This window comes from Calidris pugnax, unplaced genomic scaffold (assembly GCF_001431845.1).
Source record: "Calidris pugnax isolate Ruff unplaced genomic scaffold, ASM143184v1 scaffold41, whole genome shotgun sequence".
In the NCBI taxonomy this organism is placed as follows: Eukaryota; Metazoa; Chordata; class Aves; order Charadriiformes; family Scolopacidae; genus Calidris; species Calidris pugnax.
Genome location: NW_015094509.1, coordinates 15242469 through 15254675, shown reverse-complemented (window position 1 = coordinate 15254675; position 12207 = coordinate 15242469). Strand labels below are relative to the sequence as shown.

General features: G+C 36.2%; 1 protein-coding gene across 1 annotated transcript in view; it reads left to right on the top strand.

The window, feature by feature from the left end:
- The window catches only part of CSMD3 (CUB and Sushi multiple domains 3), a 600957-nt gene that overhangs the window by 505214 nt on the left and 83536 nt on the right, over positions 1-12207 (top strand). Inside the window, exons 43-45 of the mRNA XM_014965576.1 lie at positions 3822-4010; positions 7330-7507; positions 10828-10973. Coding sequence (XP_014821062.1) covers positions 3822-4010; positions 7330-7507; positions 10828-10973 — 513 coding nt within the window. The remainder of the gene's footprint in view (positions 1-3821; positions 4011-7329; positions 7508-10827; positions 10974-12207) is intronic.

Sequence of the window (12207 nt, the reverse complement as noted above, 5' to 3'; positions counted from 1 at the left end):
GATTTTGTAGTTTCAAACCAGTGCTATGCATCAAGATCAAACAAAAGAATGCAGAAAATTGGGATGAAAAAGGAAAAATAATTGCATATTCTCTTGAAAAAGCAGTTCAAATGTGTAGGCAAACAGATAATTTCCCATATCTGAATTTGGTTGGCATATTAATTTACATTGCATGGCTTTATAAAGTAAGGTTGTCTGTGTGTCTATTATTCGATCTTTATAAGCATATTGGGATTAGATACTAGAAAGAAATTTTATACTGTGAGGGTGGTGAGACACTGGAACAGGTTGCCCAGAGAAGCTGTGGCTGCCCCATCCCTGGAAGTGTTCAAGGCCAGGCTGGATGGGGCTTTGAGCAACCTGGTCTGGTGGGAGGTGTCCCTGCCCATGGCCGGGGGGTTGGAACTCAATGATCTTTAAGGTCCCTTCCAGTTCTAACCATTCTGTGAGTCTCAATTTTGTGTCTTGGGTTCTGGAAGGGGAAGATTTAAATATTGTTTTAGAGTACTGGCTCCATGTAGGCTAGTACAGAATAATGCCAACTCAAATCTCCAAATCTATTTTATTACCTATTTGGCAATATTGCTGGAAGGTTCTTATTCTGTTGTACTCAAATAGGTCATGCTGAGCTGGTGAAGACTTCAGGATCGTAATTCTATTTATAAAATTGCAGATTCATTTAAAAGGGATTAGATCACCGCTGTTCAAAAAAAAAGGTCAAATGTATATTTTAAACTATTAACTGTTTTCATGACATGAATAACGTCAAAGGATGATTTAAGCAGTTTTTACTTTAGAGCAGTCTCTGATTACTCTTTCAATAGTAATAAGTCCAAATTCACTTGATATCTGTGTAACATCCTGGAAGTAAACCACTGTAAAAAGCGTTAACTTTTAAAGAAAAAGTCAGTTTAAATTGCCTGGTAAGATTTTATTCACCTTTTATTTGGAATATGATATAATTTATAAGAGTAATGGAACTTTAAAATCTACTTCTATGGAGGGCAGTAAAAGACTTAAGAGGGTATGCTACTGCTGTTATTAATAGTAACAGCAATCATTTTGAAGATGCTGTTATTTGTCAAAAAATTTAAAAAAAAAAGTTCCTGTCTCTTTTTAACCACATAAGAGAAAACTGTTTCTTTCAGACATATACAATCTGTGATCTAATTTTGAAGATTCTGCATAGTGTATTTGTTCTTAGTTCTGTAATAAGAAGTCAATGTTTCAAATCTTGGAAAAGATCACTAAGATGTGGGAGAGGCATATTTTCAAATCTTACTTGTTTGCTATGAAATATTTTCATAGTTCATTATAAAGCCTTTTAATTCTTCTGAGAAAAACAAGTAAAATTATAGATAGGTCTGTTTTTTCTTTTCCTCAAACATAAGAATGTAAAAATAGAAAATCCCTATAAGCTCTCTCTAGCTCAGTATGGTATTTCCAAATGGCAAAAAGAAATGCTACTTAGCAGCACCGAAGCCTCGCAAGTTTCTTTTGTACTGTCTCAGCATCCATAGCTGTTGTCAGACTCTTAATTCTATTACTGTGGGATTTGATGACATTTTTGCATTCAGCCTTTCCACTGTCTTCATGATTTTTGTGAACTTGAGTCATATCTCCCTGAATCTCTTTCCTAAGAAACCATGTTTATCCATCTGCTCGGTTTGTTATTCGCTATTATAGGCTGTGTCATGCCAGGTATAGAAGTCATACTCACTGCTCTGTAATTTCAAGGATAGTCTCTAGACATAGATGGGATTTATATTGGGAAATCACCACTCCTCTAGATCAGATCTTGAAAGGATGACGCGTGGAACAACGACTTTACAATAGTTTACCTCTTTTCAAAGGATATAATATATATCTTGGTTTAGCAGCTCTTTTGGGTGAAAGCCATCTGCTCCTGATTCCTTGCCTTAACCTATTTAGTGTAGTATTTTTGTATTTACTTCAAATTGATCTAGCGCCTTAGACTTGCGTAATACAAGCACTGTATCTTGTTTGGAAATCTCTACACCATATTCAGCAGTAAAGACTGTTACAAAGAAGTTATTGAGTTTTTCTCTCTATGACGTCCTAAACCATAAAAGCCCTTTATTTCTCATTTGTCATGAATTGTCCCATCAGTTCCCTAGCTGACTTCTTGCTTCTGATGTTGTCAAATAATTTTTTATGATCAGTTGAAACATCTTCTGGAAGACATTTTTCAAATTATTTTTGCTCTCTTTATTTTCTATTTAAATTTGACCTGCTATTTATTATGGCTTTTTGGAAAGGCAAACTTTCATTATTTAAATGCAAACCTTCTCCCTATTGTAGCTGCTTTAACTTTCCTACTCGGTCACACAGGCATTTTTCTGAACCACTTTCGTGTTTGTTTAATTCTGAACCGTAGAACATGTTTTGCCTGGTCTTTGAAAGTAGTGTCAATTAGCAGATTCCAGTCTGCATTACCTCATTTTTGTACGATTTCATTTCCAGAAAATTGAATATCCATGTGCTGAGTTTATTTGACTTGCTCCCTCCCAGTACAATCAAAGTGTGTTACGACTACTGTTTTGGAGCAGCGTTCCCATGAATACTTCTCTAACTAAGGCTTGAGTATCAAGTTGGTTCAAATCTGAAAGAACATATTTTCTTGTGGACTCAAACTGTTTGTTCTAGGGAAGAATTATTTCCCCCATTCAGAATTTTATTTCCTCAAGTCATCCTGATGAGGTGGATATTTGGGTATTTTTGTTTTTTCTGGTAATATTTTTTTTATATGGCGCTTAATACAATTTCTAAACAAGAGTGTTGCTCTCCCACCAGGAAGTCTCTGCCCTCTCAGTCTTGGAAAGGTGGTTGCCTGGCAACACTGCATCCTGCTGCTCTATGCCATGCCTTTCACTTCAGGGCTCTTGGTTGGGTCAAGCATTATAGATCCCACCTCCTGTGCTTTAGGCTCTGATATTGGTGTGAAGGGGCTTCTTAGTTTGGCCCTTGTTCTCCTCCTTAACATCCCTCAATATGCAGTGTAGGCTGCCTGATTTGCTTTTCCCATTTACTGAAATTCTGCTCTTTGTCATTCTCCTACACTGTTGTTACAGGTGCATTGGCTGTTAGGTTCCTCCCTGTCATGGTATCACATCAGTCTTCTGTACCTACCAGTTTTTCCCTGTGCTTCTAGCTTACTCTTCTACAGCTTTTTTAATTTTCATTGTCAGCAGCTTGGATCCATTTTGATTAGGTTGTACTTAAAGGGTGCACCAGCAAGCAATTTGTAGATCTAAAGAGCCAGTAAATGGCCTACCTTTTTGAAGATCGAAGTGGAGAAAACACAGAATTCCTTTACATTCTCTTCTTCTCTAGTGCATTACTCCTGTAGTTACTAAAAGTAAAAGGTAATATTAAGAGGCTCATTCCATTTTTGCTTTCATGGACTCTGTTGTGAATACCTGTAGGGTAGGGTGTGGGGTATTTGTTTGCTCCTTTGTTTACACACAGACACACACACACATATTGCACATTATCAAAGTGTAAAGAACTTAAGACCATTTAAATTGTGGTTATAGCATTATTTTTTTGTTATGAGATTTAGAATTGGAAATTAATTTTTATACATATTTCCAGAATCGCTGTGGGGATGTTTCACTGCACTTCTCATGGTGTAGGACCCTTGATTTTGATTGTCACCATGGTGGAACTTAGGGCATATGGAATGTCCATGATTTTTTAATATTATTCTAATGAAAATATTTTATTTTTGAAGTAATGAGAATTTGTATTTTACTCCCTCCCTGCTCCCCACACCCCTTATTATTATTTATTTATTTCAGCATATCAGCTACAAAGCTGTCCTGACCCTCGACCGTTTCGCAATGGTTTTGTTATTGGGAATGACTTTACAGTGGGACAAACTATTTCATTTGAGTGTTTTCCTGGCTACACATTAATCGGAAATTCAGCTTTGACTTGTCTTCATGGCATCAGCCGTAACTGGAATCATCCTCTCCCCAGATGTGAAGGTATGTTCTGGGTGTGAAGCCTTCATTATTAGTAAATCTTCCTGAGGACTGTTAACTGAGATCATTTCAGCTTTTCAGTTTATAGAGACCTATATTTTTATATTGTGGCCTTTGCAGAGAAAGTATTTGATTTTGCACGTGAAAATTTTTGCAGAGAAGTTGAAACGTTTCATAGAAATATGAAATCTCTGAAAACCTACCTGAGATAATAAGTTTATTTTTGGAAGGTTAGGATTAAGGTCTGGACTGTGGAGACCTGTGCTGCTTTTTAATCTAGGTGGTGCTACAAAGTAAAAGCTCTGCACTGAATCAAGAAAAAAGGATTGAAAAATTGAATTTCCCGACTCTGGCCACTTATGTTCTGCCTTATCAGTTAGAAAGAAATGTCAGAGGTGGCACAAAGTGGCATCCTCCAGTCAATGCTGTGTGGAGTCCTTTCTACATATATTTTTTGTGAATGGGAATTTTTTTAGACTATGTTTTCTAACCTTTTACATTTTTTTACACTGATATGCTTCCAGCAGGTAAGCAGATTGAAGGAACTGTGGCTGGCACATAGCTAAAATTTTAAAGAGACAGAAAGAATGTATATGATGATTCTGTAGAGGTGTTTCTCTTATCCCTAGCTATGCTGAATCAGACTCTGAAACAGACAGGGATGGATGTTTTGGTAGCACAGAAATATCTTTTGAGAAATATCTGTGCACCACAAAATCTATTTGTGGAACTGAGGACTGAATTTTCTTCCATATGAAATAATTACTTTCTTCTAGAACTTCCAATTTTGTCACAATCGTGGCAACACTCAGACAGCAATATTAGGTTCCTGGAAAAACATAGACACAGTGAAGATACTTCGTATCTAAAACTGTCATCCCAAAATCCCACACTCCTGGGACCACAAGATCCAAACATATTCAGCAATTAAGTTATTGACTGTAATAGGTTTCCACAAAGATGAGTTCTGTACGAGGTGTTGAGTGCCCACTTTCATATGCCAGAGAGACCCTCCACAGTTTCAGGAGGGGTGCTCAGGATGTGAGTCAAAGGCCTGACTTCCCTCTATATTGAATGTCAAAAGCTCAGCATTAAAAATGGAATCCTCAATACCAAGCAAGTTGAAGGCAAATACCTGGAGAAAAAAATGAAACATAATTAAAATAATAAGCTGTCTTCTTTTCCAGATTTTTGCAATGTTCTGAATTTTGAATCATCTATGTAAATTTACGTGCTTAAATTAGAAGCTTCATTACTCAAAATTCTTTCTGGAGTCAGTGAGCCACAGGCATTTCTGGGGGATGTGTTGCTAAATTAAGACCTATCTGATATTGAATTCAGAACGAGAAGCTTTATCATATAAAAGAGAGGAGATACCTCCACTGCCTGTCTTTTGAAAGGGGAAAAAGTTAATTCATCACAATTAAGTTTCAACCCCTATTTTCTTTATCCTGAAGGAATCCTAATGGTTCATGTCTTAACTGCTTAACAGCTTAGCTTTTCCCTATTACTTAGTTCTAGCTGTATTTTCTATGCCTTAGAATCCAGGGAAATAATTTACTGAATGGAATGATTCTGTTTCTTTGAATTACCTTACTGGAACCCAGAATTTAATTAGTAAATTCTAAGATTCCCAAAGTATGTTGCTGTTCTGAGTATCACTTTTGATGAAGTTCTGAACAGTGGCTGGTAGTTTATTGTTTCTACTTATTGTGATTTGAAAAGATGCAGTTAAAAAAAATCAACTTAATTGATAATGGCGATCTAACGTGTGCTGTGTCGCATGATTACAGACTGCCAACAGTATTCAGCTCCCAGAGAAATTTCTTAAATTACATGGGGCTTTGTGCAAATATTTACTGTGGTATTTTTAGTAAAGAGTTTCTGACATTTTTATATGCTACTGAAGTTTCTGCGTTTGGGGGTTTGTTATTTTCTTTATTGCTGAAGGAAAAAGATAAGTAGGTATGTTCTTGTTGTACTTAGTTTGATTTTAGATTAAAGCCTTGTGTTCAAAAGCGTTAAAATGAAGTGGGCTTTTTTTTTATGTATGCCTAGTTCCAGAAATGTACAGTATGTTTTAAATTTGTATTTACTTTAATATCTTTATTGTAAGGCAGCATATACTAAGACTTGTGCAATGCCACAGACTTCTTGTGGGAGAAAATCTGAATAAAATATCACCATATGTGGTACCTGTTTAAACAGTTTTGTTCTCTTCTCCTTGCATCCTCATGCAGCTAAAATCCTTCTAACCTGTGCTCAGCACCATCTAACACTCTTTGATCCTTCTTAACCCACCTCCCTCATTTTCATCCTTTTGGAATCTGTTCCCTCTTTTTTTCCCAAGAAATCTCATTGGCATACAATCATCAGCCCATATCTTCACTCCACTGAGACCCTGCTGCAGACTCAGTTCTGTCTGCACTACTCAAAACCCCTTGAGAGTTTGAAGCTAAAAGCTGAGGAAAAGCAGTATGCCAGGGGTTGAGTCTGAATGGATGAGGTGTGACTATGAAAGTCTCCTTACCTTACAATTCAGCACCAAAGTAGATATATATAAACCATAGCACATGCTTTACCTAAATACAAACAATGCCAGATACAAATTGTCAATGAAACACACTAATTGGTAGTAGACAAAGTTAAGAGTCCTTTAAGTGCACTAATTTTAGATATTATACAGTGCAAGACTGACTCTTGACTTTTGGACTTTCATATCTATGCATTTCAGGAAAACTGTTAGTTCAAATGACATGATTTTCTCCACATATAGCTGAGCTGCATGTCTACTGGAACTTATATTGGGAAATGCAGAATTGCTGTTCATATTGCATGGAAAATTTTCATTTTCAAATTCCCCTGTAATTTCCTCCCCACCCCCCCCATCTTCCATCAACTTAGCATATCTCTCCACTCACCTGATAATTTTGGTTGGCTACTTTTTTGTGACAAGAAATGAAAGCAATTAGTGTGTTTCATTGACAATTTGTGTCTGGCATTTACACAAAGCTGTAACAAAGTGGTTTTCAATTGTGCAGGGAATAATGAAACCCAGTGTCTAAATATAACTTCAGTTCCAGTTCTGACAGTATTTATTACATGAGTTACCTTTTTTTTTCTTTTAGATTTGACCAATAATGTCAAAATAGGCTTCTGACCCTTTGCAAAAAGCTCAGTAAATTTATTTTCTCTACATAGTAATGGTTTTACATAATATAGTAATAGTATAACAAAAGTGTTCCAAAGTGTCACTTTTACATGGTCTAAGAAGAATGCAAGAAGCTTCTAATATTTCTTTCAAAACTAATCTTTTTTATAGCCCTCTGTGGAGGAAATATAACTGCAATGAATGGCACCATATACTCTCCAGGATACCCGGATGAGTACCCAAACTTTCAAGACTGCTTTTGGCTTGTAAGGGTACCACCTGGAAATGGAATCTACATCAACTTTACAGTTCTCCAAACAGAGCCAATATATGATTTCATAACTGTCTGGTAAGAAAACACTTTTGACATCTATTTAATCTTCATGTGACACTGTTTAACATAGTATGAATTAAAAAGAGTATATTTGTGATTTCTTCCTTGGCACTAGTGTTCTGTCTAGGGGAAATGAGTGATTTGCACTAATCCATGTTTTCCAATGTACCATTCTCTCTAGATAGCGCTGGACATGAAGCTTTATAGTCTTTGTCTTAAGAATTAAAAAACAATAATAATGTGCCTTAGTTTCTCAATGAAGAAAGCATTCAGAAGTATGTTATGACAGCCTATCAACAACCAAGAGAAGTAATAAAGAAAAGAGTGATAATAAGCAGTTGCAGCAGTGTGTATTACAATGTTTTAGTGTGTTAATACAAGAAACTACAGCAACACTTTCTTCACTTCTTCCAAGTTGACTTCTTTTAAACTATTAAGAGTACATAACAACATTTCAACAGTGGCTAAGACCATTTGGAAGCTTACCTAAAGCAATAATCCATTGACTGACAATCTGCAGGTTGAGAGAGTAGTGTTGTAGTCTGAGTAGTGCAAAATAATGAGAGGCACTTTGGAATATTAATTACTCATTCTATGTTTCTGTTGCACAGAAATCTAATTTGGATTCATGTAAATTCATATAACTCAGGATTTCATTCCGACTTTCCTAAATACTGAACAGTTTTCTCCACACTTCTGTGATAATTTTTGTAGGTCCTGTTTTTTTTTTTCATAATGTGTTCTACAAACTGTCTTGTCCTGCATCTCAGATACTTGACTGCTTTGCCTTAAAGTCTAACTAAAATTTGATCAGAATATGTACCCAGACTATTTCCCTGATAGAACTCAGATAAATTTTGAATCCCTTTAACTCTTCCCACTTATGTGTGTATCATTAGGCTGACCTTCAGAATCTTTCCTGAATTAAATCACACTTTTGTGTGCATATAGATATATTTTTCCATTTCATCCCACACATACTAGAACACTACTGTTCTCTTCTAGTGCTTCTTTTATTTGTCTCTACCTTTCTACCAAGTGATTTCATATCTTTCAGTTGTACTCCTGGCTGTGTTACTTATGTATGATTTATACCTGTATAAGTAGTATTATATACATGATGGCTATATAATTAAATAACTTATGCCATTTCTGGGATATTATTTATTTACAGAATTGATCATAAATTTTGATAGGCATTTCCAATGGAAAAAATGCATTTTATTCACAATTCAAATGATTCTTCCAATCATATAATTTCCCTAATAAAACTGAAGGGGAAGGGGCAATGTGCAAGAATTTGGACAAATGAATTACCGCAAAATTTTCAAAGCCAAAAATATCCATTTTTTTATCTTGAAATTGTTTTCACTTAAAATATCTTATGCCAGTAACAATTAGAAAATTTTAGCCCTTAAGGTTCATTAGTTCTGATCTGGAAGGAAGTGAATACAAAAATGTAATGCCCTTGTATCATGATTTTGTCCGCTGTACAATTCCAGTGTTGTTTAGTACTAACTTTGATTTAATTTTTCTATTAAAATGAGTGTTTCATTTTTCCATAAGGTAGCAGTGATCTTACCAGCAGTACGTGTATTTTCTAAATTGTAATAAATAATACCAAATAATATTGATCACTGTATGTGAACAAGGATTTAAGATATTCGTGAACTGCATGTCATATTTAGTTTGGTTAAAACTACCAATATTCATATGTATGATAACCCGAGCCACAACCATTTATATAAAAGGCATGGCACATCTCTCTCAGTAAGGATTTGATTTAGAAAGCTCTGAACTAGTCATAAAAATAAACTTTAAGTTAATTCTTATGTGTCCATATTTACTATAAATTATCAATGATAGCATTATAACATTTAATTGTGAGGGGTTGGAAGCTAAGTGAAAAATTTTTGATATTACAGAATTTCTAAAAATAGCATCCTTAATCATAAAAAATAAACTCTGCATTTATAAAAGCCTACGTGCAGATTTCAAGTGGAATCTTTTATTCAGTAGAGCATAAGCATTTTGTTTTTGTTTTAAGTTAAGCCAATATTCAATAATTGCCTTTTGGAAAATAAATAGTATTTCTCTCTTAACTTTACTAGAAATGACCAAATTCAAAAGAATTGAGGACATGAGCAGTATTAGGTTTATTTATTTTCTGATAGACATATTCGAAAGCACAGGTAAGTAAATGTGAGCAGACTTTGTGGCAGGAATTTCACTGAATTTCACTGAATTTCTAGAGTTGGAAGGGACCATAGAGATCATCTAGTCCAACTCCCCTGCTGAAGCAGGATTGCCCAGAGCTAGAGCATGTTACTCAGGACTGCATCCAGGCGGGTTTTGAAAATCTCCAAAGAAGGGGACTCCACAACCTCCCTGGGCAGCCTGTTCCAGGGTTCCGTCACCCTCACCGTGAAGAAGTTTCTCCTCATATTTGAGTGGAACCTCTTATGTTCCAACTTGTGCCCGTTGCCCCTCGTCCTCTCGGTGGGAACCGCTGAAAAGAGTCTGGCTCCCTCCTCCTTCAACCCTCCCTTGAGATACTTGTAGGCGTTGATAAGGTCTCCCCTCAGCCTTCTCTTCTCCAGACTAAAGAGTCCCAGCTCTCTCAGTCTCTCCTCATAAGGGAGATGCTCCAATCCTTGAATCATCTTTGTAGCCCTACGCTGGACTCTTTCCAGTAGTTCCCTGTCCCTCTTGAACTGGGGAGCCCAGAACTGGACACAGTACTCCAGTTGTGGCCTCACCAGTGCAGAGTAGAGGGGGAGAATGACTTCCCTTGACCTGCTGGCTACACTCTTCCCTATGCAGCCCAAGATACCATTGGCCTTCCTGGCCGCAAGAGCACACTGTTTACTCATTGTCATTTTACTGTCCACCAGGACCCCTAGATCTCTCTCTTCAGTAGTTGCCTCTAGCGGGTCCACCCCTAACCTATACTGGTACCTGACATTTTTCTTCCCCAGGTGCAGGACCCTACACTTTTCCCTGTTGACCCTCATGAGGTTCTTCTTTGCCCAGCCCTCCAGCCTGTCCAAGTCTGGAAGATAATGTACAATCACAAATTCAATCATTTTGTATATTACTTCCAAAAGGTGATTGAACAGAGCACCTTACTTTCTAATAAATTTTGATGGTCCTCTAAGTTACTCCAATCCACATACAGAATTTCAAAAGGCTTTCAGCCCTCAGTGTTTGTTTTATCTGATATTAGATGATACACGCCTTTTAGAGTAGAGAAATTCTATTACATAGTATTAAAATTTGAAGAAATTAAATTATTTGTTTGGGCATAAAAATCTTTTTGAATCTGTTTTTCTTAGGGATGGACCAGATCAAACTTCTCCTCAAATTGGACAATTTAGTGGCAACACGGCATTAGAATCAGTCTATAGCACTTCCAATCAGATTCTGATCAAGTTCCACAGTGACTTTACTACCAGTGGCTACTTTGTACTTAGTTACCATGGTAAGTGTGACAACTTACACTTTTTCACTGCCTGTAATGAAAAAAATTACTTTACTTTTTCTAAAAAGAGTTGTTGTTACTCGTATGACTGACCACCACTAATGCAAACATATGGAAGACCAATATGAATGACGAAAACAAGCTGTTTTCTTGACCAGATACTAAATTTACTAGTAGTCAAGCAAAAAAATAAAAAGAATGCACTGTGAAAAGACATGAGTAAAGACCCTGCAGTTCAAGGTACTCATCTTCTCACTGTGTAAAATGCTCCTAAAAGTCCTTTGTAATCTAAAAGTTTCTGGGTTTCATTACATTTCTTGTAGATATTTGAATATTTTGGAGAAAGTACTGTTGTCCTAAAGATTTCAATGTTAGTTAACTATATCGTGTAGTTAACATTAAACTGCCCTTGAATTAAATACTGACTGAATGAAAATTCCTAAGTATTACTGCACCAAATTGTACCTCTTTTTGTAGTAATTCAAACCTTCTGTGGCCACGTGTTCTTCTGCATTCCTATCATGGCAAGGAAACAGATTCAGAAGCAAGGATGTTTTTAGCTGCCTTTTGGATTGACTGTTCTAGGAAACATGGACAGACTACAGTCTGTTTTCTGGATCCTGATAAGATTTTGAGACTGGAGAGATTTCTTTTTGACTTAGTAGAGACCAAGATGAATATAGACAGACGGAATTTTGGGGATTAAAGAAACTTTAAACTAAACAAAACAAAATTAAAAAACCCTCGAACACTCAAACCCCCACCCCCTCCCAAACCTAAATCCCGTAATGGGAAGAACAACAGCACTTGAATTGATTATGAAATATAGACTCCAGTACAATTGGGGAGAGGGAGGTCAGAATTTTAATTCCAAGTCTGGGCTTCTACACTGCATGTAGCAGTTTGTGAAGGAACCTTTGTGTTCATCAATATATGGGTTGATTTTAATATATGACCACTATATGACCAAAGATATCTAAAAATGCTCGTACCTAGTAATAAGGCATGTCTAAAGAACTTGATCTCCTTGTGTTTGTTTCTTTTGTGATTGTGGAAATTGTCATTCCAGAAGTGTGTGCTCTAATGCGTATTAAAGACACAAACTGAGCACCAAAAAGAAGCAGCTTAAAACACTTTATGGATTGATGTTGTCAAGATAAAGAAATATCTCAGTATCCTTGAGTCTGTGATCCTTCATATCAGCTACATACAATTTATAGCAATAAAGGCAGGG